This window comes from Arvicanthis niloticus, chromosome 26, assembly GCF_011762505.2.
Source record: "Arvicanthis niloticus isolate mArvNil1 chromosome 26, mArvNil1.pat.X, whole genome shotgun sequence".
Taxonomy (NCBI): domain Eukaryota; kingdom Metazoa; phylum Chordata; class Mammalia; order Rodentia; family Muridae; genus Arvicanthis; species Arvicanthis niloticus.
The window spans coordinates 37302542-37329797 of NC_133434.1; the positions used below are offsets into that span (position 1 = coordinate 37302542).

Below are 27256 nucleotides of genomic sequence, written 5' to 3' on the forward strand. Positions count from 1 at the left end.
GAACCTTCAAAGGAGTCCTACATTTAGATATGAATTTAAAAGAAAAATTTGATAAAGATATTTTGTTTTTTATTTTGTAATTTTAATGATTTCCTAAGAGCACCAAAATGTGGATAGTGTTTTATGCAGTAAAGCACAATGAAAGTGAGTCCATTGCTGGAGTTTGACGTCTGCCTTTCCAGGCCTGTCTACTGGAGGGTCTCTACAGGCTCTGTCTCCCCTCTGTTGAGAAGCCTCTTGTGGCGTGGCTATTTGAGCCCAGCTGAGTTCTCTTTCTCGATTCTGAACTCAGTCAGTTGCAGTTATTGTCTTGGTTGAGGTATGAAGAGAATCTGACCTCACACAGATAATGTAAATAGAAAAGGGAGGGACACTTAAGAAGTCATTTTAGGATTGTGGATTATTTTTTGGCATTATCTCAAAGCTTGGCAAGTGGTAGTTTCTTCCAATTTATTAGTAATGCAAAATATGAAACTTAAGCAATAAAGTTTCCTTCTGTGTTCTATTAAAATCTGAGGGTCTCTTTCAGTCTTGACTGAACATTAACTCATGCATGCATGGTCTTATAGCATTGTGTATTGGTCATTTGTACAGCAGTGGCTCATTGAAGTTATCCCGTTGGAATGTAGTCAACTGTCTTCTTCAGTAGAAGAAAATCACTCGTTAGTATCACTATCTATAGCATCAGAAGAGTTTTAACATTTGTTTTATATATATATGTATATATATATATATATATACACACACACACGTATATACATACATGCATATATATATGCATTTGCATGTGCATTCATGTTGGCATGTCCTTGCCATAGTGCACAGGTGGAGGTCAGAGAAAAACTTGCTGGAATCTGTTCTCATCTTCCAGTGTGTGGGTTCTGGGGATTGAACTCAGATTATTAGGCTTGACATCAAGAACCTTTACTTGCTAGTGTAAAACAAACAAACAAACAAACAAACAAACAAAGGGTTTGTTTTGTCTGGTTTATTTTTCCTAATGTGCACTGTGGTGCTGGGGTCAAGCCCATGTCCTCCCTCAGCTACATTCCCAGTTTTCAGAAAAGTTTTTGAATATTGGAAAGCTTTTGGGTTCATGTTGACAAATTCTTACTTTTCACTTGAAAATTGTCTTTTCTTAAAGTAATGGCACTTTGTTAATTTTATGTGGAAAATATCTGTTAAGTAGCTAACACTGGATAACCTTGATTTGCCCATCATCTTCCAAACAACAATGGCATTCTGTGTGGGGAAAAAAACAACTAATTCACTCATAACTCAGTCCCGTAAGTGCATTTGCAAAATCATGATGGTGACTATGCTTTTGTCGGAAATAGTAACTCTTTATGGGTACTAATCCTTCATCAAAGAATATTCTAAATATATGTTTTAGAATTAAGATACAGGACAGATACTTACTACCTCAAATTACATTAATCCAGACATTCTTTTTTCAAGATTTTTATTATTTTTATTTTATATGTGGGATTGTTTTGCCTGTGTGTATGTCTGTATACCACATGTATGTCTGGTGCCCTTGGAGGTCAGAAGAGGGTACCAGATATCCTAGAACTAAAGTTATAGATGGTTATAAATCACCATGTGGGTGTTGGAAACTGAACTGAGTTTTCTGCAAGAATGGTAAAGGCTCTTAACTTCTGAGCCATCTCTCCAGCCCCAATCAGAGACATTCTTAAGTGAAATTGTCATTTATTTTAGTCTATAGTAGTCAAGCAGTAAAATACAGCATCTACCAGTTTACCCCTGTCTCCATTCTCATAGGGTCTTAGCAGTTTCATTCACAGTGCCTTGACACTATCATTGCCATTGCCAACTGTAAGAGAAAGGCAAATGGAGTCTCTCAGTTACCATAAAATAAAGAGAGTTTTGACCTTGCCCATCCTCCCCGAATGGGTCTTGAACACCTTTAGAATTTCATGTGTCATACAAAAGTCCTGATTCCCTAGCTGCTTCAGATAATCAAGCAGATGTGTGTCTTGTGCTACTCATTCCTCTAACCCTTACTTTCCTTCCAGATTTTAAGTAATAGTAGCGACTAGTAGCTTCTCATATTGTCTGCACAGGACACAGTTACATCAGAGAATCGATAAATGACTTGTCCAGTTCTCCATTCATTTGTCATGATCTCACTTCTAAAAATAAGATAATCTTTAAATAATGTTTAGAAGAAAAACAATACAAGAAAAGCAGCTTATTCCCAGAGAGAATAAAATATATTTTGTTTTGTCTTTTTTCCCCCTTCTTTTATATTCAAAACAAAACTTATTGATTGGTGAATGGCTGTAATCTTGGTGCTCAGCAGGCAGAGGCAGAGGCAGGAGGATTACAAGTTCAAGAGTGTATATACCAAAATCATATCCCTAAGACCCAAAGGGTGTAGTTCTGTGAAAGAATACTTGCTGGTGTGTGCAAGGTTTTGGGTTTGATCCTTATCACCATAAACAAAACAAGAAGTCATCTTGTTGATGTAGATTTTTACCCGTTGTTTAACTGAAGGCTTACTGAGATGGGGAAGGCTTCCTTTGTTGCCCAGGTGGCCTTGAACTCCTGAACTCAAGGGATCTGCAGTCTCCCAAGTAGGTGGGACTGCAGGCACACACCACCTCACCCAGCCTATTCATCATTTACAAACCTGAGTAATGTTGATTATTTCCTGCTTACGGAGAAGAAAACATGGTTTTGAGACACTAACAATAAAATGTTGTTACATACAATCAGCTGTCAACATAAAGTTACTCAGTTTAATCAGAGGCAGCTTTAATGATTCAAACAACTTTTTGTGTTACTTTGTTTCCACAGTACTAGGGGCTTTGGAGTTTAAGTGCTCAGGGCTTAAGGAGCTTGAATTTGTGATGGCATGTTAACCACGTAGCAAATGGTATTAATTTTGGAATCAATTGAGTTTCTGTTTTTGTTTTCAAGGCATATTTCTCATTTTATGCATAAAGTTCCCTTTCCATCTCCTCAGAGGCCACGGATTTTAGTTCAGGTAAGTTTCTTTTAATATGACGGCCATATGAATTATTAATAGCTCCGTCAGCGTGTGACATAAGCATAACAACTTCATTGTGGGGAAAAGTAGAATGAGCTTTGGAGAAAGCCAGATGTTTGTCCATGTTGGAATCCAGGCTCTAATAATTTATTAACTCCATCCACAGAAGAGGACTTTTTGTGCACACATGTAATCCCAACACTTGGGATGTAGAGGCAGGAGGTTGAGAGGTTGATTTCAGCCTGGACTAACTACATAGTCACTTCTAGGCTAGCCTTGTTTACATAGTGGGTCTGTCTGAAGAAAAAAAGAGAAGTATACAGGTTATAAACTCCCCCCCCCCCAACACACATATACATTGTTTCTAAATTTGAAAGTTTGTGCCTTTGACGATCATATAGTTGGTTAAATGTATTAGAATAGTTATCAGATATAGTTGTATGTTTATATATTGCAGGAGGGAGGAGATGCCTGGGCCATAGATGCGGCAGGGAAGTTTAAATGACTATAAATGTTTTCACAGTTGAAAACATCTCTGTTCCTATGTTTATATCTTTTTTGAAGTCTTGATAATTTAAATTGCCTGTTTATTTAATCTATGAAATGCTTCATACAAAGGAAATATTTTCATGTGTAGATATCACATGTGTTGTTGGTTACTACAGCCCTGAAGGTGGAATTATTAGTATTAGAAATCACTTAGCAGATATTTACTGATTGGTAGAAATGTGCATATTGAAAATGCAGATGAAATTAGTTGCATTACTAAACTGATACAGATAAAATTTCTAGAGCATACTTTTTGATGGTGTTGACAGCTGGTCTGCACAGCTGTTCATTACTTCATGACACTGGGTGCCAGCGTGCTATCTAGCACACACACGTGGAATTGTTTTATAGTAGAGGCCGGCACATGTTCCCTGTCTAGATCTTATCTAATATTAATCTTTGCAGGTTATCCAGTCCTCTGTTGCAGGGCTCTGCTCTGCTGTTACAGCACAAAGTCAGCTAGAGGGTGTGTGGGGGAGTCTCATGGCTATATTACATTAAAACTGCTTACAAAGCAGAGAGCCCATGGCTGGGTTACAGGCCGTACGTTTACTGACCCTAAGTGTATGCTATTGAGTAAATTTAACCTGTTAACAAATTTATTAATATAGAATTGGGGAAAAGTTAAAGACATAAGAGATAGGATTTAGAGTAAGAAGTTGGAAGGAGCCAGAGGTCAAGACATGCTTTAGAGAATCCAGAAAGTATTAACTGCTCTTATGCTGGTGATCTGGGGAGCTTCACGGGTGCCCTCATTAGTCCACGTCTATCAGGAGATCAGAGTTCATCCTTATGTTTGCTTTGTTTTAAATCTTCCAGTTATCCCCACATGATAATCTGATTCTCAGTCAGCCTGTTTCTTCACCTCTTCCGTTAAGGCAAGTAAAGCTTCAGTTCTCCGTGTTTCTTTACGTCTGTGTGTGCACATTCCACATCCATGTATCTGCAACAGAGTCCAGGAGAGGGTGTGGGGCTTCCTGGAAGTGACCTACAGGCTATGAGCTGCCCAGCGCGGGCTCTGGAAGAGCAGTGGGCGTTGTTAGCCACTCGCTACAGGCTATGAGCTGCCCAGCGTGGGCTCTGGAAGAGCAGTGGGCGTTGTTAGCCACTCAGCCGTCTCTCTGGCCCTGATCGTTTCTCTGAGTCTAGTGTGAACTAGGTAATGTACGTGTGTTCTTTCCTGGCTGACATTTCAAATGTCAGTGGGAGCACTTTCCTTTAACCCTTTCTTAGCAGATTCTTTTTACTTAATATTAGGGTTAGTTTTTGAGAAGAAAGAAAGCTTTTACAATAGTGTTTAGTATCTCTGTGTATCTTTGTTACCACATACTTACTATGGGATAATAGATTATGAAGGCAGTGTATTTTTAGCTCTAATTGTCCTCTGAAATATATCCAAGTACATTTTCTTTTTCAAGACAGGGTTTCTCTGTGTAGCCCTGGCTGTCCTGGAACTTGCTCTGTAGGCCAGGCTGGGCTCGAACTCAGAAATCCGCCTGCCTCTTCCTCCCAAGTGCTGGGATTAAAGTTATGTGTCACCATTGCCTGGCTTAAAATACATTTTAAGTTTAATCCAAAATTTAAAAAATACTTATTAAACGGTACATAGTTCATCATTCTAAACTCTCAGAGAAGTTACAAAATACACATTCCCTAAGGTATCATTTCTTGACATTTAATTAGCTATGTAATTTTTCTGTCAGAAATAGTTATGGTATAATTAAACTATTGTGTTGCACATACCTTAGGGAGACCAACTGCCATCTTTGACATTCATTTTGTAAGAATTACAGATGATTTCATCATTAGCCCATAGCCCAGAGTGATGAGTGTTTTTCAAGCTCTTATCTGAGCTGAAAATAAGCTGGACACACGATTACCAATGACTCTAAGCGGCCAAAAGGACTTGATGCAGGGAACAGCGTTGTTGAGATATAATTTACACATGAAAAAGTTACCCAAGTAAAGTGTGCAAATCAATGATTTTATTCACAGAATTCTGCAGCTATTATTGTGATTAAAGTTTAGGATACATTACTTAGTCTGTATTCTTTGCTGCTAGCCTTGATTCTGTTTGTTCCTACATATATATGCTCAAACACATACACAGGAATGTGAACATGTACTGTGTGTGCACACACAGAGAGAACAGGAATGTGAACATGTACATGCACTTGTGTGTGCGCACGCACACACACAGACACACACAGAGAGATACCTGTTGATCTTCTTCACTGTTCTACAGATTTGTCTCTTGTACATTTTATGTCAATGAAGTGATACACATTTAGTCTTCTTACTTCTCACTCCCTTCACTGAACAGGTTTATCGGTTCATTCCTGTGCAGCGTGCATCACTGTTCCAGCCCTTTCCTTCCAGCTAGTAGTTCATTGTATGAATACACTGCGTTTTGTTTGTCCATTTATCTCTTAGGAGGCCTCTATATTTTGGCTGTTGTGAATAACTTTGTTTTGAACACATGCAATTTTTTGTGCGCATGTTTTTTTTTCAAAAACCTTATTATTAGTTTTGCTTCATCATTAAAAAAAACCTAACCCAGTGAAATAAGTTATTTACCATTATATAGGCAAAATGTTCACTGGTTACTAGATTACTTGGTTAGTCAATATTTTTTTCCTATCTAGAGCATCTAAGTTTATTGCTTTATTAATCCGCTGTGTAGATGTATCTCACCATTTCATAGTTCTTGATTTCCTAATGCTGTTATCATTATAATAGTGAGGAGTTTACATTCATAAATCCAAACTTAAATATTTATATTTCCTTAAAGGGAGACAGGCCTGAAAAGGCATGGTTTTGTGATAAGTACTATAAATTGAAAACCTTTCATTAAAGCCAGGCATGATGGTATACACCTTTAAAAGTCCCAGGACTTGGGAGGATGGAGTAATAGGTCTCTGTAAGTTCAAAGCCAGCCTGGTCTCCATAGTGAGCTTCAGGACAGTCAAGTCTATATAGTGACACCCTTACTCAAAAGAAACTAACCAAAGGCCCATTTATTAAAGGATTAGCTTCTAACCAAGCATTCTTTTAAATAATTGAATTTGTTTGAGAGGACACTATGTGTGTGGCAGATCTGCTTACATAAAATGGAGCAGATCTGCAGGTGTGTTAGTAAATACCAGTAATCCCAGCACTTAGCCGGCCAAGACAAGAAGGTTGACAACTGGAGACTAACCTGGGCTACATAGCAAGACCCTGTCCCAATAACAACAACAACAACAGAAAAACAGAACAGGCAGAAGACTTTCCATACTGAATGCAGTGCTGAAAAGTGCATGGCCTTAAAAGCTCACACACTCTCATTCGTTCATACTGCCTGGGATGCTGTGGCTTCCCTGCCCAAGAGCAGCAGATATGTTTAAAGTTAAATACACACAGCCCTGCCCTCCTACATAATTAGGAGTGTAACTTGTTGGGTTTTTTTTGTTTTGTTTGTTTTTTGTTTTATGTGTATTTTGCTCGGACTGACAGTGGTGGAAAGTTTTCAACACTACTCCAGAATCTCGGACCTGAGAACGCTGTGACACTGCTGGTGTTTGCTGTTACAGAACACAAAATCCTTATCCATTCCCTGCGGCCCTCTGTGCTCACCAGTGTGACAGAAGCATTAGTGTCTGTGAGTACCATTTCTTACAGGCAGTCAGTTCAGCTTAAACTTAACTTATTCATGTAACTGAAAGTCATTTCAATGCTTAACTACGTTTCAGAAAGTAGTAGATTTATACATTGTTGAAGTAGTTTTAATTTCCTGACTTAATTTTAGTTATTATTTAACTCATTATCAAACATTAAACTACAGGTAATAATCTAAAATATAATTTTGTGTATGTGCTGATAACTTATGCTTCAATATAAGAATCCTAATATTCTTCCATCTTTTGTTTATCGAAGATGATCTTCCCTTTCCACTGGCCCTGCCCATATGTTCCCCTCTGCCCGCTGGCTCTCGCAGATGTCCTCAGTGCACCGTGCCCATTCATAGTAGGCATTGATTCAAGATACTTTGATCTTTATGACCCTCCACCAGATGTCAGTTGTGTAGACTTAGATACCAACACCATTTCTCAGTAAGTACGCTCGAGACTTTACAGCCAAGACTCTGTAACTCCATTGTCTCTGTATGTGGATTTGCAGTTTGTAATTGCTGACTAGTTTTCCTTTGAGACGTATTAATTTTTTTGTATTTTGAGTTTACCATCTCCTAATCAGCTCTTGCTGAGCTTAAGTAGAGGATATTTAGGATGTTAGAGGTGGTTGTGTTGGAAAGAAAATACACTTTTAATCCTCAGGCTTAAATATTTAAGAAACATAATCTTATGCTTAAAACATTAGCACAAGGGAAATAAAGTCAGATAGAAGTTGGGGTTGGAGAGACGGGCTCGGTGGTTCAGCTGCTCTGGCAGACTGTGCGGATTCAATCCCAGCACTCACAGAGCTGCTAACAACTGCCCATAACGCCATTTCCAAGGAACCTGATGCCCTCTTCTGGCCACTATGAAGACTGCGCATAAAATTGCACACATATAAAATATCTTTTCAGATGATGATTGGGAAGTTAATAAAAAATAATGCCAGGTACCACAAGAATTTTTTAAACCTTTTTTCCTTTTTTTTTCCCCAGATGAGTATGGGAGAATCACAACTGAGTTAAAACTCTATTCCTGTAGTTTAATCTTATTTCTAGTATAACAGTATCAGAATACTGGTGTATCATAACAAAATTAGCATGTTCTAATTTTAAAATAATCTACAAATTTATACATAATTTCCCCTTTTCATATTCTTGGAATGTAGCTTTTAAAAAATATTTCCTTATTTCTTTGAATCCAGTTTTCAGACTAGTTTCCCATCAGCCAATAAAGAAGGAAGAGGTGGCAGCAGCAATGTGGTGCCCACAGGACCAGGTTCAAACGACCCCGTCGAGCCCCTCTGAAAATCCCTAAAGCCACTTTAGTTCTGCACTTAGTAAGGAGCAGGTTTTTCTCTGTTTACTTGCTGGTATTGGGGGCTGAGCCCAGAGCTCATGTAGGCGAAGCCTGTGCTCTGTCACTGTGGTCCCTCCTGGTGCTTCTGTGTTTTAGTTAGAGCAGACAGTGCTCTTAACCTCTGAGCCACCTCTCAGGGATTTATAAAGCTAAACGAAGTGCTACCAGTGAGTGCACAGCGCGCTTATTATGACAGGCAAAGTCCTTTCTCTCTCACACACTCTCGATTTGTTAAATTAACCTCCTCTTAGCTGGGCACCGGTGCACACACCTTTAATCTCAGCAGTCAGAATGCAGAGACAGGCAGGTCTCTATGAGTACAGGACACTGGTCTATGTGGTGAGTTTGAGGAGAGCCAAGGCTACTTAGTAGACTGTGTCTCACTAATACCTAATAATATTTGGTACTTTCTTTCTACTTTGATCACTAGTTAATTGAAGAGTCAAAAATGATATGAGTTGTTTTCATTGGCTCTTTCTTTAATACCGGCCACCCAAGCCTTGGGGGGACCCTACAAGTGACATTGCTTTCATGCATCCGAAGTTCTGAAACTCCGACCTGAAATTTGAAAGAAAAACAAACTCCCAATATAGGACTTTTAGTTTCCCTTTCCTGCCCCAGGTACATACGATACAGATTAAGTTCTGAATTCCAAGAAATATTTATAAAATATAATGTGCATAAAGTCACATGTATAGCCTAGTAACCCCACTTTCGTCTGTGTCCTTTATGAAATTTCACAATTCCTCTTGACACATAAGAAAGCACAGGTTTACTTATACTTGTGAGCAGTTAAAGGACACATAGTTTACTCCGTCGGCACTTGGTTTCTGAACTGTTAATCTCTCACTGTGACACTGAGACTTCTACCACTAATGATGAGGTAGCTGTAACAAATAGTAATCTTGTAAATGGAGACACCATGAGCAAAAATGTAGAAGGCTGTCAGAGGTGAAACTACATTGTCGTCTTCCTGTACCGTGCTCTTAGTCACCTTATAGATGTAAAAACTATTATTTCTTTCACAGTAGAACGTCTGCAGTTCCTTCCTGCTCTGCCTGTATATTTATTTTCATTCCATAGAAAAGAGGATAAATTATAAGATCATTAATTTATATAAGATTAAGCCTTTTGTCTACTATTTTTTTGCTTATTTTTCAAACTGGTATTTATTTGTTCTGTGAGAAATTTGGGGGACATTTATAGATAAAACCCTAGCTTGGGCAGTTCTACCACCCACTTGTACTGAGCTGTTCTTTGTGCACAGAACATAATGAGTTTGCTTGCCTTCTCTTTTTCTCTTTATTTTTCAACAGTCAATGTGAGTATTCATTACTTTTTAAATGAAAAAAAAAACACTGAATAAATAAGAAGTAGGCTAAAGAAAAAGTATAGTTAAGTTCAAAAGCTTTATGGTATTTTATACCTCCTGGCCCAAGGTAGAGCCCTCCTGTGTTATAATGACTATAATAAAGTAGATTATAGGTTCCTACTATAGACAGAGACATTAGTTTATAAGCAGATAACATCTTTACACTTTGGAAACCAAGAAGCTAAGCTCATAGCAACGTGTTTTAATAGTTTCTAGGTTCATTGAAAATTCAGTAGTAATACCTTTTCTTCTCTTAGGAAACACTGTTGCAGTTAGATTTTCCTGTCTTTCTGTGTCTAAACCTTGCACATGAAAGCAAAGGCATGCTGGCCTCTTCAGGACATCTGTTACCAGCATGACGCACCAAAGTAATAGACGCTGTGTAGACAGCAGTAACTGCTGAAGTATACGTAGGGCGGATTACACCTTCATGCAAATCAATTTTACATCGTCACTTTCCCAATCTGCCTCTGTTGGATTTTCTTCATTAACCCGACTATTCTGAATGTGTTGCATTTTTTGTTTGATGGCTGTTTCCCCTTCATGGGTAAATGTGACAGGAGTTACTTCCTCCAAAGGTCCATGTAACAAATGTATTGTTGTTGTCTTTTAATCTCAGAACTGGTGACAAAAAGAATGTAGCCTGGAAGATTCTTCCGAAGAAGCCATGTAAAAATCTGATGAATACGCTGAATAATTTGCACCAGCAGTTGGCAAAATGTAAGTGAATAGCTTAATTTATATAATGTATTCTGAGAAAATGACTGACTTTGTCTGGATTGTTTTTCTTTTTTAGCTAAGGAAATATAAGTAATGAGGAAAACAGAGAATATTTACATGTCACCCTGGAGCAGGGCCCGTCTGCCCTGAGTAAATGCTAGTTTGTATAACTGTGCTGCTAAAGGGAGCATGATACTGGAACTAATACTTATCTTGTTTTAAAGGAAGTGGTGGGGCTGGAGAGATGGCTCAGAGGTTAAGAGCACTGACTGCTCTTCCAGAGGTCCTGAGTTCAATTCCCAGCAACCACATGGTGGCTCACAACCATCTGTAATGGGATCTGATGCCCTCTTCTGGTGTGTCTGAAGACAGCTACAGTGTACTCATATACATAAAATAAATCTTTAAAAAACAAAAAACAACTGGTAACTGGATATCATAACTCACATGAAATCACAGCAGTTGGGAAACTGAGGCAGGATAATCACCAAAATTTCAAGCCAGCCTTGAAACTAGATAATAAGTTCCAGGCCAAGTAAGCTACTAATAAGACCCTATAAAAATAAAATAAAAGGCTATTTTAGTCTGGCATTGTTAACCAAAGCTATAACTCCAGCAGCACTCTGAGGCAGTGGCAACTGGGCTGTAGCAAGATCAAGACCAGCCTTTGTACACAAGTTCCAGGCTCATCAGGACTACACAGCAAGACTCTATCTTTAAAAAGTTCAGATGATTCAGATTTAAAAAAAAAAAAAAAAAAAAGTGTTTACGGCTAGGCCTGGTGGAGGACAACTTTCATCCCAGCACTTGGAGTAAGGGGCAGATCTCTGAGTTCCAGGCCATCCTGGTTTACATAGTGAGTTCCAGCCAGGGCTACATAGTGAAACTGCCTCAAAAAATAAAGTGGAAAGAAGGGAGGGAGGGAAAGAGGGACAGGGCAGGGTGAGGGAAGGAAGGAGGGAGAGATGGAGAAAGGGAGGGAAGGAGGGAAGGAAGGGAGAGAAAGGAAAGTGTTTATAGTCTTTAAAGCAAATGTTTATTTATTTAATGTTTATTAAAGCAAAGTATGTTAGAAACCAAACGAGTAATTTATAAATAAGTATTATACAGCTTATAGATTTTTTATAAAACTACCTTAAGATAATAAAATTCAAAAGGGCACTAGAGAGGTCACTTCCTTGAATTTTGCCATTACTAAATAACATGAAGAAATAAGGATTGCCACTAGTATGTCTTCTTCATATATAAAACAGAAAGCCTTAGACAATCTAAGATGAATGCTTTAAAGTACATTAGAAAGTGCTGTTGTCGGTGAAAGATGAGTCAGGTCCTAACCTCTTCACTAATGCCTGTCTTGGAACTATCTGCCATTTGCTAAAAACAAAGTAGAAATTGATTTTAGGATATGAAGTGTTTTAGGAAAAAAGCTTATGTAAGAATATATCTCAATAATGATCCAGAATTTCTGATAAAAATGTAAGCTTCTATGTCTTGAATTCCGTTAGCATTGTAGCAATGGTCCATTCAGTGTCTAAGGTTTACTATTTATTTTATGAAATATGGCCAATAGTGATGTGGCAGTATAAACAGTTCTCTTGTATTTATTAGGAAATGCAGACGTGGGAAATAGCCTACACCTGTGAAGGTTCAAGATACTAAGAATATAGCTTGAAATAGAATGTAAAAAACAGTGTTAATAAAGCTTAGAAGCAACTAGACAACCCCATAGTAGCTCGAAAGTATTGGAGTATATATTTTTTAAATGACATTAAACAGCAAGCTTGCCGGGCGGTGGTGGTGCACGCCTTTAATCCCAGCACTTGGGAGGCAGAGGAAGGCAGATTTCTGAGTTCGAGGCCAGCCTGGTCTACAGAGTGAGTTCCAGGACAGCCAGGGCTACACAGAAATCTGTAGATTAGGTCAATTGTTTACATATTTTTGTTCCCTAGTTTGCTTTCTAGGATGGCTTCCTCCTGTGGAGAGCTGCAGAATCCAGCAGCTATTGTAGCCAATGTGAATAACTCAGTGCAGTAGTCAGTGTGCCCAACTCTAGTGAAGGATAGAGTGCAGAAGATACAGCTATGGATCCCAAGACAAGATTTCTGCTTTTAAAAAAAGTGTGTGTGTGTGCGTGTGTGTCTGTCCATATGCACATGGAGGCCAAAGACTGACATCATGTGTCTCCCTTGATTACTTTCCAACTTACCTTTTAAGTCTTGTGTATATGTGTGTGTATGTATGATGTGTGTGTGTTTTTGTGTGTGCTCCGGCCCTGGGTGTGGAGGTTAAAGGACAGCTCTCAGTAATTAGCCCTTACTTTCCACCCTGTTGGAGGTGGGGTCTGTTTGCTTGCTGCTGCCCTTGCATACTCCAGGCTGACGGGGCCGCGAGCTTCTGGGTGATTCTCCCTTTCTGCCTCCCATTGTAGGAGCACTGCGGTGACTGGTGCAGGCTACTACATCTGCTTTCTGTGTGTGTTCTAGAAATCCAAACTCAGGTTATCAGATCTGCATTCCAAGGCCTTTCACCCACAGAGCCTCCTCCATAGTGTTATGAACTACTCTTAAAGGTTAAAGCTGCAGATGTTTAAGGAAACTGGTAGTTTACATAATTAACTGTTCCTTATATCTTAAAAGGTCTATAAGCTTTGAAGAATTTAGAACGTCTGTCTTGATCCTTTGAGAGGAGGATTCCTACTGTGTGTAAATGGGTCGGGTTTCTTACCAACAGGGCCTTCTTTGACTTCACTACAACAAAGTTGTGGGACTCAGGGAGTTAACCTTGAGCACCCTGATCTGCAAACCACATTCAAGGGTTGCTGTTTGGTTTTTCTGTTCTCCAGTGTGGATATAAGTGCAATCACCTGGTCACATGTGATCCTCTATTGTTACCCACCTGAGATAAGATCTCTCAGTGAACCTGGAGCCTGGCTAGTCACTGAAACCCTGAGGTCTCCCTGTGTCTTTCCCTCTTCCTTCAGCCTGGGGTTACAGATGCATGTGACTATGCCAGGCTTTTATGTGGGACCTAAATACATGCCTTCATGTGTGCACAATAAACATCCCACCTGCCAAGCCTTCCTCATCCCCAGCTTGCCTGTTTTGTAAATAAATTTCTTTATAGCAAGAGGATCTGGTTCCAGATCAGAGTCGGGGGAGTTTCAAGTCTTTTCCATCTCCTCTAAAACAGTTTTGGTTTTTTCTTTTGGTTTTTTTTTAAGATTTGTTTGTTTTATGCATATGAGCACACTGACCAGAAGAGGGCATCGAATCCCATTACAGATGGTTGTGAGCCACCGTGTGGTAGCTGGGGATTGAACTCAGGACCTTTAAAAGAGCAGTCAGTGCTCCTAACCACTGAGCCATCTCTCCAGCCACAGTTGTTTTTTTTTTTTGTTTTTGTTTTTGTTTTTTTTAATTATTTTCATAATACTGCTCTTTCAGAGGACCCAGATTTGACTCCCAGCATCCATATGGTGGCTCACAATCAAACATCTGTAATCCCAGTTCTGGGAGATCCAACAGACCTGGTACACATAGAGGCACATGGAAAAATATACTCATAGTAAAATAAATAAATCTTTGTAAAAATATACGTACACTGTCAAATGGTCCCTGGTGCGATTTGGGGGGTGGGGGACTAGGAGTCCTCTTGCAAACTCAAGCCGCGTGTCATTGGCTAGAGTGCCTCAGTGGTCTCTCAACAGTGTGTGTGCGCTCGGTTGCTCCTGCTGTGGAGGGTGGCTCCCACTCATGGCTTCTGGGCTCCTCAGTATACCTTACTGCAAGGAACAGAAGTGACTCAGCCAGGCTCCTCTGATGTAAACTATTCCATATTCCTTACCACCCAGTGGCTCTGTCATTGAGTTGTCCAGGAAGAGGCTTTTGTTTTTTAGTCCTTCTGGTTTTAGCCCGCAGGCACTTGGATTTTATGAAGAAAGAATCAAAATGGTTGTGTCCTCTGTGTTCCCAGTGCCGTGGTTGTTAGGAACTTTGTTTACTAGTGTGTGTATACACGTACATACTCACACTTTGTTTACTAGTGTGTGTATACACGTACATACTCACACGTACTTATGTACTTATGTTAGAGCATGAACTTTACTCTGATGATACATTTATGGGAATAATTTTAGGTGTAAGTTAGATAAACATGTTCAACAGAACCTAAAGTGGCAGAGAAGTTCTTGCGGCTTGCATACTATGACGTGATGTACATGGAGAGTTGTGGTTCCGTGAGCAGTTTTGGAAAACCATGCATTTGCATTAAAACTAGCTTGAGCCTTATTTCTCACAGGCAAAATCTCAAACCCTGTATTTCTTCACAGTGCAGCAGAGACCCAGAGATGATGGACTCATGGACTTAGCAATGAATGATTATGATTTTAATTCCGGGAAGAGGCTGCACATGATAGATCTGGAAATCCAAGAGGCATTCTTGTTTTTCATGGCCTCTATTTTAAAAGGTTATAGGTCATACTTACGGCCAATAACACAAGCCCCGTCTGAGACAGCAACAGATGCAACCTCTCTTTTTGCCCTTCAAGGTGAGTGATCGTGTAATGTTGTAGCTTTCATGTTAAGCTTAAACTTGTAACAAAGCATTTGTTCTCTGAATTAATAGTTCATATTTACAAAGCATGCACCTGCTCTGAGGGCCATGGGGGCGCCGGCTCTGTAGGGCAGGTCCATTACCTGGAACCCTAAGAACAGTTCTGTCTGAGAACTACAGGACCTCTTGAGCACATTTAATTTCACTTTGTAGAGACACATTTGTGTTGAGGTATCGACGGTCTCTGTTGTCAGGGCTGCCAGGAACCCCTGGGATGGTCACCTCCAGGCTTGAACAGCCTGGTTTGTTTTATTTCAGTCTGCTTTACAAATGCTATTTTCTGTCTGTAAGACAAGGGAAAAGGGGGAAGTCGGGAAGCCCACGGTACAATTAATTGGTATCATGCCATACATTTACTTTCTCTTGTATTTAACATTTGAAAAAGAAATTAATCTAGTAAGTATGTGCTCGGTGCCATGAAATGTTGAACATGTGGACTCTATCAGTGAGCAGAAGAGGTACTTCTTTTATACAGTGTGTAGTCAGGAAGATTAGCAATTAGAGGGCAGTAGTGAGCAGATCCAGTTACAGCCTTAAATAGAACAGTGCAGCGTGAGAGAGAACAAGGGGCAGCGAAAGCATGCACACAACACTAACATGCGGTGCACAAGCAGCAGTTGCAGAGACTGAGATATACTAGTTCATGTATAATTATCAGGGCAGTGACATGACTTTGGGTGGAAGCTTGCACCATCTGTGTCCCTTTTCTATTGCTTTTCCTAGTTCTTCCCCATTTATCAAAAAACTTAAGTTTTGATTTGTTTTGTTTTTCAGTAAAAGAGTGAACAAAATGAGAATATAGATGATATTGTTGATCAAGTTTCTTTTAGCAAAAAAATTTCTGAATCTATTCTCACATTATCTATTTATACTGAACAGCTTTCTTAAGAAGCCGGGACCGATCACATCAAAAATTCTATAACATGATGACTAAAACACAAATGTTTATTCGCTTCATTGAGGAATGTTCTTTTGTCAGCGATAAAGATGCAAGCCTGGCCTTCTTTGATGACTGTGTGGATAAAGTAAGTAGTCTGCAGTGCCCTGGCTTATTTTATGTGACTGCTGTAAATGTTGTGCTACTGTTTCTATGTATAGCTTGTAACAGAAATCTAAAATAATTTTATTTTCATACTTGACCACTTACAATGAAAATTTGGGTAGCCTCCTAGAAATTACAGCGCATACTTTTATTAAATTTTACTTTATTGTTAGTAGCATAAGTGTGTGTGCGCATCTGCACACATGTGGGCAGGGCAGAGAGCAGTCTTGAACACTCTGAGAGTCAGTTAGTCTTCTTCTACCATGGGTTCCAGAGATGGAGTAAGGTTGTTAAGCCTGTGTGGCAAGCACTTTTATTTGCTAAGCCATCTTTCTTAAAGCATACTTCTTTAAAAAAAAAAAAAAAAAAAAAAAAAAAGGATGTTTTTAAAATCATATGCTTAATTATATACATACGTATAGGAGGATGTGGGAGATCAGAAGAGGGCACTGGCTGCCCTGGAACTGGGATTACAGACAGTCGCTTGCTACCTGCTGTAGATGCTGGAGCCAAACTCAGGTCCTCTGTAAAAGGCAGTGAGTGCTTTTAACCGTTGAGCTGTCTCTGCATCCCCAAAAGCATACTTCTTAAAGGTGTTTTGTAAGAATTTTATCTTAACAAGGTTAAGGTTAGGTTCCTAACCCTGTCTTTGCACGTATAGAGTGGGACATTTTCCCAAGCACACGAACCCCTAACATCCTGAGCTATCATATGCTTAGAATAGAGGACACAGCATAATAGATGTCATGTAACTATTTTTACAATTGAGAGTGAATTTATACCTTATATTAAATCTATTTTAAATTCATACATGAAATTATTTACTTTCTGCTCAGTCCTTTTATTTTTAGGTGAGATGGGGCTGGGTTCAAGCTGGAAACAAAGGAAGGAAGCAGGAAAACACTGGCCCCGAACACACTGTCTGATCTTGAGTATGGTTAAGAGAGTTGAGTTGCCTAGAGGAGACACAGAGCCATGAGCAAAGAGCTTCCATTCAGAGATCTAGCTTGACACGGGACCCAGAACAAGAAGGAAAGAGCACCCTTCTGGGGGCAGACAGCTATCCTCAGATATCAGACCTTAACCAGGATGAGAAGAGTGTGATGGTGAAGGCAGTGTGCAGCTCAAGAGCCTACACAGGTCGGCAGAGTGGGGGCTGGGCATAGCAAATGGGATGAAGGAGATGCCAGCATGGCAGCATGAAATTCAGTGTGTACAGGCTTGTCGGGTTGGAGTGAAGGAGTCACCTGTATGGGAGCAGAGCACCGAAGAGGGGAGAAGGCTGCATACATGTAGGGAAGATGTTCAGATAAGTAAATGGATTCAAAGTGGCAAAGATTACCGCGGTCGGGAAAGGGTTCCACACATACAGACTTAGAAGTAGAGCAAGCTGAGAGCCAGAGGGAGGGGGGCTTTGGAAACAGGTTGTTGGTTTTCCATGATAGACAAAGATACAAACAGCTATAGGAATAAGTACATGTATCTGTGTACATATACATACATCCTCTGACTTTGTATATTGAGAGAACCTGGAAGCAGCTACACCTTAAAGCCAAAGAGACAGACTTTGGCTTCCAAATAGCAAAAGGGATCAGGTCTCTTTGGAGAAATGATTGGTTACACATTGGACACTGAAACATCATAGATAAACTCTAAAATACCCTGTATCAGGGAGTGAAGGATTCCTCCAAGGATGATAGAGGTGTATAACACATGCACAGAACCTATTTGAAGGGGTTCCCACTATCAGACCTGAGTGAATTCAAGCATCAAATGTTAGTAACAAATTAATCTGATGAATAAATGGGAAATCATGAGTCTATGCAGATATCAATTGATAATTCAAAGTCTGACAATAAGCAAGGTAGTTCACTATACCTCTCTACAAAATAAATATGAATTGAACTGTAGAGGGAAAGTCTGACAGACTCCACATTAAAATTAAGTTGTCAAAGTGGACATTATCAATAATAGAACAAGATATCATGTTTCTTAAAGATGATATCTTGGTTTCTTTTCCCATTGCTAGGATAAATACTCTGACAAAAGCTACTTAAGGGATGAAGGGGTTATTTTAGCTCGTATTATCATGTCAGAGAAGTCAAGGCATCAGGCGCTTGAGACAGCTGCTCCATAGTCAGAAGACAAAAGCAATGCATGCATGCATCCGTTTTCAGCTTGCTTTCCCTCACATAGTCCAGGGTCCTTTGTCTAAGGAGTGGTGCTGCCCATAGTGGTATGAACCTTCCCACCTTAACTAATCAAGACAGTCACCCACAGATACACCCTTTTTTTTTTTTTTTTTTTTTGGTTTTTTGTTTCTCTGTGTAGTCCTGGCTGTCCTGGAACTCACTCTGTAGACTAGGCTGGCCTCGAACTCAGAAATCCGCCTGCCTCTGCCTCCCACGTGCTGGGATTAAAGGCGTGCGCCACCACCACCCGGCCCCACAGATATACCTAAAGCCTATCTTTCAGATGATTCTAGATTCTGTTAAGTTGAAAGTTGACACTAACCCTCACAATTCCATCCTCTGTCAATTCCACCCATTTGGGTTGTGGGAGTTGAACGCTAGTCTCCAGTCCTCTGCAAAAGCAGATGAATCTCTTCCTCACCATTTTCAACATTTTAATAAATATTGTAAGCGTGCCTTATGGAATAAAAATATTGACAGAAATGGGAAAGCATATCTGTAAATTTTTCTCTAGAGCCTTTTTACAAAAATAATTGTGTTCATAAGAGAGAACCAGAGAACCAGGTCTCCACTGGTCATATGTATGTACATCCTTTATGAACAGTGACATGCATTTGTATAATGTTATTTTCATACCAGGCTAACTAGTCATATGAGACCAAATTAGTGGTCAGGACTTAGCTAGTGACATACAGCAATGAATTTGTTCATTGGCCCACTTGGGAGCACTGAGCTAGGTGGCAAGATTCTAGGTAAGTTTTATAGTGTTTCTTCTTGATGCGTTCACTGTATTTTATTCACACGTCTATGTTTTAGTTAAACAAAAACTAATGTCACATAGTCTAATGAGATACTTATTAATACTGTAGGCTGTACAAGACTTGTCATTTCACTCCATCTCTAGACCATCCTGTCCTAAGGAGATCTCCTAGTGGTTAATACTTTACACTGTCTCGGGACTTCAGTAGGTCACTTGATATTTATGTGATGGAGTCAATGTAGTGATGATCTGAACAATTTCTTTTAAAATATAAATTCCAGGGGGCTTGAGAGATGGCTCAGTGGTTAAGAGCACTGGCTTCTCTTGGAAAGGACTTGAGTTCACATTCTAGCAGTGAGGTTTTAGCTACACTGATTTGTGTTCCAGGTGGGTTTCATGCTTCTAGCCACCCGCCCAGGAATTCTTCCTATTTAAGAATGGAAGATACACACACACACACACACACACACACACACACACACACACGTGCACACGTGTGCCAGTTAATTTTAAAATGCCTTGGCTACCTCAAAGGCTGGGCACTCCTAAAACTTCCCCTGCAACCCCACGTCTAGTCAGGGAAGTGGCCAATGGCCACTGTCTCAGTCAGGGTTTCTATTCCTGTACAAACATCATGACCAAGAAGCAAGTTGGGGAGGAAAGGGTTTATTCAGCTTACACATTCACAGTGCTGTTCATCACCAAAGGAAGTCAGGACTGGAACTCACACAGGCCAGGAGGCAGGAGCTGATGCAGAGGCCATGCAGAGAAGTTATTGACTTGCTTCCCCCTGGCTTGCTCAGCTTGCTCTCTTATTGAACCCAAGACTACCAGCCCAGGGATGGCAGCACCCACAAGAGCTGGGTCCTCCCCCTTTGATCATAGTTGAGAAAATACCTTACAGCTGGATCTCATGGAGGCATTTTCTCAACTGAGGCTCCTTTCTCTGTGATAACTCCAGCCTGTGTCAAGTTGACACACAAAACCAGCCAGTACAGCTTTCTCTCCTGTAGCTCCAAATCTGATCTGTCTCCTACTGCATCATGGTAATCCTCTTGACTATTCCTCTCTCCCAAGTCCTAGCCCTTGCAAATCTAAGGGTCCCACCCATCTCCCTTTGCTCAACAGTTGGCTGCTGGCATCTTTATTGATCAAAAACCAATTGGGGACAAGGACCTTCAGCATTTGGACATGCAGATTCCCAATTAAATCAAAGCGTTAGACCCCACCACCTATTTAAGAAGTCTAGATCCTATGAAAGATTTCTAATATACACACATTTAACTACTTTTAGATTTTACTGACTAAGCAGAAAATCAAAGCTAAGAAGTATGATGCAGGGACAGATTGGTAACAAAGCTTAGCAAAAGCAGACTAATGAGATCCTGAGAATTAGTATAATAAACCACAGTTACTTGTATTTGTTTTGTTATAATTCAAGGGATACTTTATTGGAGAAAATAAAATAATCACAAGACCTAGTGTGTATTTTAATAAGCTTCATGTGTAAAGTTGGATCAGAGGTTAGTTGTCTCTGGAGATACAGAACAGAACTCCTGAAATATAAGTACAGTGTGACTGCCTTTCATAGCCCTGCACCCCTATAAAAACACTGAACATAAAGACTCAGTACATAATTTTAATCTGCAAGCATTTTCAGAATGTCTTCTAACACTTCTAACACAGAATAATCATTTATGTGTAGGCTGTTCCTTAGTTGGTTAAGGAACAAATTTTTTAAGTGAACAAATCCTCTTACCTCTGAAAGCATAACAATGAAAAATAAATGAATAAATTAGATACGTACTACTTCCCTCCACCAGCCCATGCCTGTGCGTGAACATAGATTAGACATATTCCTCTTTTGACCTTAGCACGTTCAAACTGGAAACATTTTGACTCTGTTTTGAAATGAAAAATGAGTGATGCTGAATACAAATAATAACAACATAGAATTATTTGCATTTCATTTGTGACTAATTTAAGAACCATGTGTCCTTGTTCTTCACACAATTATATTTTAAACTCATGCAGTCTGCTCCTACAGGAAGGGACTCAGCCGCAGGCAGTCTGTAGCAGAACGTCAGCTAAGATGCTTTCAAGTCCTCCCTTGCATTTTCTGAGCATACAGTGTCTTCTGGAAAGATATAAAGGGAATATGAAAATATCTTAGTTTTATTCTGCATGGTGTTGCATATATTTTTCTCTCAATTGAGACAGACATCACTGTACTTTCCAAAGACAGAGAGATGCCCGGGTGACAAATGTAGGATGTTACATTGCTGTCCTTACAATACAATGCCAAGGTTTAAACAACAGTTAAATGGCAGTGTTCTTGCCAAGGTATTGAATCTGTGGATCCATTTCAAACTGTGTTTGATTTTGTATGCAGAGAAACACAGAAGCACATTGATTTTTCTCCCTGGCAGTGAACAGTTGTGCTACCTTTGTCCTCAGCCTAACACTAATTCTTCTGGAAACTTAGGAAGAGTGAAACTCTCTTTAGCACATCATTATTCATTTATGTCTTAAAAATTGTTGCTGGAATTCTCCTTCTTACCTGTTTTAATATGAGATGCCTGCTTTTCCTCCTCCAGCACCTTGGTAATTGTATTCTTAACCTCTTGCTGGTGTTGGATGTTACTTTCAGCTCCTGCTTCAGTAACTACTTAGTGTATTTCCCTGTCATAGTGAAGCTGTCTGAAATGCCTTCTCCTCTACCCCTTGGTCACAAACTTACGACACTGTCTTTCACTGCCCTGTGAGATGCTGGCAAAAAGTCTAATCTGTCTTGATTTCTAGGCATTTGTGTCTCTTTCTCAGGGCACCTCTGAGATCCTCCACATCCTGGGACCTCAGGGAGTATGGGGAAATGCTTTATGAAGGCATTTTTTATGCAGTGAATGGGTGTGTGTGAATCTTTTTTAATTTGGGAATTCACTCACTTCTAGAATTTTTTTTCTTTATTTCTTTTATTTTACTCTCTCTTCTCTCCCTCCCTTTCCCTCTCCCTTCCCTTCTTCCTCTCCCTAATTTGTTGCCCTGTGTCATGGAGCTCCTGTAGTTTTGGATCTGTAGGACCAGCCCTTTCATGCACTCCAACAATTCATAGATGGGGTAGATGTTGGGTTGGGCCAATCCAAAGCCCTGGGTCTGGGCCTGAGAGGTATCTGAGCTGGTCAGCCTGCCTGTTTTCCTGCTCTCATGCCCTCAGGGCTGGCTTACCAGCAACCCTCACAACCAGGGCTAGTCCTACCTTGCTGCTCAGACAAGTGAGGGCCTACTCTCCTGAGTTGTATCCCCTAGGGACGGGGACAGTTCTTCCACTATCATGACCCCGAGGCCAGCTCTCCTGTCTGCCATAAGTGTTGAAGGATGAGGAAGGGTAAGGGGAATCACTCCTTCATCCACACCACCCACTGCACAGCAGGCAAGCGGTAGGGCCAGCTCTCCTGCACTTGCCCTTGGAGCTGGCTCACCTGCAACCCCAATGACGTTCAGGGCCAGCTCAACTGTACTGCCCAGGCGAGGTGCAGGGCCTGCTCTCTCTAGTGCTGCAGCAGGTGAGGGGCGGGGCCTGCTCTCTCTAGTGCTGCAGCAGGTGAGGGGCGGGGCCTGCTCTCTCTAGTGCTGCAGCAGGTGAGGGGCGGGGCCTGCTCTCTAGTGCTGCAGCAGGTGAGGGGCGGGGCCTGCTCTCCAGCTCTCATTTCCCTCACTGGAGCCAGCTTTCCCTCCGGCCACAGGGGTCAAGGGCAAAAGGTAGAGAAAGGGAATCCTCCTGCTCTGTACCAGCATACGTGCCAAGGCACAGGAGACAGGTGGCAGGGCCAGCTCTCCCACACTCATATCCTCGGGGCAGCTCACCCACAACTTCTACAATGTGTGGGCCAAGTACCACAGCTGATGAGGGGCAGGGGACAGTCCTGCTTTCATGTCATCCCAGGTTAAGCTCTTCTTGGTACCCAGACAAAGGGTGGGGCCCGTTCTGCATAGTCTTCAGACATGACATCAACATGTCCCCAGGCAGAAGACCAGACCAGGGATGTCTGCCTGCTGCTTCAGAGCCACATACCCAAACCTGGCCCCTGGTAGCACAACAGGCCAGGACCCCACCATGGTTCCAGATAGGACCAATAGCTACTCACAACAGTCTGTTTCTTACTACCCTATAGTCTCCAGTTCTGCCTCTCTTCATTGTGCCCACATTTCTCTACCACTTGCTTGCTCCTCTTAGTGGTGACCATGGTCTCTGGGGTCCTCTCAGAAGTGGTCTCAGGAGTGCTGAGTCTCACTCATGCATTGTGGCACTGGGCAGGGGTCATATGGACATGGCCTGCCCCCCCCCCCCCGTGCCTGTACAGTGCCAGACTGGTGGTCACCTCAGGCTAGTTCTCTGCCAGGGCCCCATGGCACCAGTCTGGTGGTCATCTCTGGCTGACTCCTCACCCAGGCCAGGTCCTAAGTGAAGGTGTTTGTTTTGGACTTACTCCCTGTCCTGGGAGTCTGACCAGACCTGCACAACACATAACTAGTGGTCCTATCAAGCTCTCCTTCCCCCTCCCCCAACCCCACCCCACCCCACCCCACCCCGGCAGTGTTAGACTACTAATTATTCAAATATTCACAAGTCAGAACACTGAGCATGGACACATCCTTTCTCTCTCTGCCACCTATTGATGTACAAGTGACATAGCAGCAATACCGGCAACACCTCTGGTGCAGGCTCTTGGTTTCTTATTTCCGATCTTATTGTCATTCTCATGGGACTTTAAGAAACAAATGAAGGTATTGTATATGTTTTATTCGGGCAGAAAGCTGTAGAATTGTTATTTTTCATTACTGGTGACTATACTTTATCTGGTGAATTCACTCTTTATTTACCTGTTGCTTGACACATGCATTACTTGTAGTTAGTTGCTGTTGCAAACCTACAAAAACATTGTTAGCACTGATAGGTGGGGTTTTTTTTTCTCACATTCTGTTATTTTCTTAAAATAAGAACACAGTAGAAACATTTGAATACATCTTGCTTTCTAAAAATGACCACCGTACCAGGCTGGGTCTGTACCTTAGTGGAAGGTTGCATCCTACTCAGTGTAGGACTCCAGTTGAGTCCTCAGCACCACACACACAAACCAGTGCTGAGTGCTGGCAGGGCACATGCTCCTCTGGCTTACTGGCCTCATGGAATCCGTGCCGGGGTCAGTATAGACGTCTCCTCCCCAGAAAGGAGCTCAAGGACAAGTTTATTAGTGTTTGGGAGAAAACACATAAGAGCAAGCAGTCTGTAAACGTTGTCAGCTGTGGGGCTGGAAAGGGAGAGAAGAGACAAAACCTTGCCTTGTGAGAGGCGTCTGGGAAAGGTGGTGTATGCAACATGGAAGTCAGCAAGAAGCCACAGGTCAGAGGGGGAGGAGACTTCAGAAGGAGGGTAAGAAGCCCGGAGGGTCAGAAAAAGCATGCCAGAAGAAAACGATAAAAAGGAAAGTTAAAAGTTATGTTTTTCCGAGTTAGAACTCAGAGAATCAGGCAGGCTCGGCCATGCTTCCGTACAGGAAGCTCCGCACACTGGCAGCCTGAAAGTCTCTCTGACAAGCTGAAAATAGGAAGTCAGCTTCTTCTATCCAAACGGATTTTTAAATATCCTCCAACAGGATGGAAATAAGTGGTGTTCTAACAATTATTACTTTGAGTTTTTCAAAAATTAAGTCACACTAATCCTCATTACTTTAATTAGAAAATAAATGATATCGAGATAAATCAATGATGCCATCACTCACACATGACACTTTGATAATTCTGGGCGTGCATGTTTGGGAGAAAGGACATGTACAAAGAATCTATATGACAAACATAATCACCCTCCATTTTAAAAAATTAGGAATAGAGAACTGGGCATGGTAACACAGACTTAATCTCAATTCTTGGGAGGCAGACAGGCAAATCTTGTGAGTCCCCACCTGGGCTACATAGTGAGACACTGTCTCGAAATAAGTAAATAAATACAATTTTTTAAAAAAGACATAGATACACTTAGAATTAGGAATAGGGCCACCAAGATGGCTCAGCAGGTTAGGGTACTTTTTAAAGATAGTTCTGTAGTAGATCTTGATGGAGAAGGTGCGTTTAACTAACCATTCCTCTGTGAATGAATCTCGCCTAACCAGTGTGGCTTTTAAATGCGTTTTTAAAACTCCAGGTGGATACAGACAAGAGCAGTGAAGTTCGACTTATAGAACTGGATGCATCTTTCAAAAGTGAACACACTGTTTTTGTGACACCACCAGAGATCCCCCATCTTCCCAACGGCGAAGAGCCGCCATTACAGTACAGGTATTGAGGAAACGGTGTACGTGGTTGACAGGGAAGCCATTCCTTGTCGGTGGCATAGCTTCCTAAGGACTGTGGTATTTTCAAAAATACTAACTTTACAAATCTCTAATTTTTAGGTGGTAAGCAAGCCTATCCTGCATCCATTAAGTTTTGAGGCATAGACAGGAAAAAAAAAAAAAAAAAAAAAAAAAAAACTTTTGGTTTTTTGAGACAGGGTTTCTCTGTGTATCTCTGACTTTCCTGGAACTCACTCTGTAGACCAGGCTGGCCTCCAATTCAGAGATCCACCTGCCTCTGCCTCCCGAGTGTCGGGGTTAAAGGCGTGCGCCACATCCCCAGCAAGTATCTTAATCTAAAGCAACATCATTACTGCTGCCTTGTTTGAAAGAATATTATTTTGTGATCCCTTTACCACCAGCAACATATGCAAAAATACTAAGTATTTATATGAACTCTGATGATAAAAAGTTTTCAGGGATCGCTTTGGAATTTGATATCAAAGTCAATAGAATGTGTTTCCTCTTTTATTTCCAGATATGTTGAGTCTGTATTTATAAAAATAACAATATTTATTTGTTGAGTATATTTTATAATCTGATAGAGAATTATAGTTAAATTGTAAGTTAGTATGTTATTTGGTCATAATTCTTCTAGCTAATAGCAATCTAGTTGTGGTTGAAAGGTAATTTCTTCTTCTCTGAAACAGCTATAATGGATTTCCAGTCCTCAGGAACAATTTATTTGAGAGGCCTGAAGGATTTCTACAAGCACGAAAGAACAAACTACCTTCAAAACCAAGCAGTCCTGGCAGCCCTTCTCCCATGTTCAGAAGAACAAAACAGGTGCTTTGAAACTCTATGTTCCTCATGTAATCAAACATCAGATCAGAAGGACATCTGATGTGTATCTTCCTTGATAACCTTCACTGTACAGATGTGACCTTTAGCAGATGACAAGGTGCTTGATGCCCTGAACGTAGTTTGTAGTATTCAGACCTAAGACTTTATTTTATATATCATATGATATAAACTCAAGAGGAGACTTTAAAGTATATTAGTTGTCGACAAGTTTTATAAAAGCATGTAACTTTCTGTGTTCACCATTCAGCTTAATAAGGGTGTTACCTTGGATTTCTTTCTAGGAAATCAAATCAGCCCATAAGATTGCAAAGAGGTATTCTTCTATCCCTCAGATGTGGTCTCGCTGTCTGCTGCGTCACTGTTATGGATTGTGGTTTATCTGTCTCCCAGCTTATGTGAAGGTTTGTCATTCCAAAGTCAGGGCTCTGAAAACAGCATATGATGTGCTTAAAAAAATGCAGGTGAAGAAGATGGATCCACCCGATGAGGTAAGAGCACGTTTCCAAAGGTGTCGTTTATCGTAGGTGCTCGTGCAGAAGAGCTTTGTGTCTGTACCCCTCTCCGTTTGTGTTGCAGGTGTGCTACCGCATTCTCATGCAGCTCTGTGGGCAGTACGACCAGCCCGTGCTTGCAGTTCGAGTGCTTTTTGAAATGCAGAAAGCTGGTATTGACCCCAACGCAATCACTTATGGGTATTACAATAAGGTAATTGTTTGGATTCAGTGAGGAAGAATATGTTTTTGTCATTGTACAACATTAGTAGCAAAAATAATCAGGGGCGATTGGTGTTTATTT

The 27256-nt window shown here is 40.8% G+C and overlaps 1 protein-coding gene and 1 non-coding gene across 6 annotated transcripts in view; one reads left to right on the forward strand and one right to left on the reverse strand.

The window, feature by feature from the left end:
• Dennd4a (DENN domain containing 4A) overlaps positions 1–27256 on the forward strand; it is a 93364-nt gene that overhangs the window by 35788 nt on the left and 30320 nt on the right. For all 5 annotated transcript variants that reach the window (XM_076925775.1, XM_076925776.1, XM_076925773.1 and 2 more), the window contains 11 exons: positions 2944–3010; positions 4382–4440; positions 7058–7202; positions 7478–7653; positions 10563–10663; positions 14991–15209; positions 16154–16299; positions 25468–25601; positions 26308–26443; positions 26743–26949; positions 27038–27166. In XM_076925775.1, coding sequence (XP_076781890.1) covers positions 2944–3010; positions 4382–4440; positions 7058–7202; positions 7478–7653; positions 10563–10663; positions 14991–15209; positions 16154–16299; positions 25468–25601; positions 26308–26443; positions 26743–26949; positions 27038–27166 — 1519 coding nt within the window. The remainder of the gene's footprint in view (positions 1–2943; positions 3011–4381; positions 4441–7057; positions 7203–7477; positions 7654–10562; positions 10664–14990; positions 15210–16153; positions 16300–25467; positions 25602–26307; positions 26444–26742; positions 26950–27037; positions 27167–27256) is intronic.
• LOC143439502 (small nucleolar RNA SNORA17) lies at positions 23862–23991 on the reverse strand. The gene has a single exon (XR_013107723.1). It is a non-coding gene; the product is annotated as a small nucleolar RNA SNORA17 (small nucleolar RNA).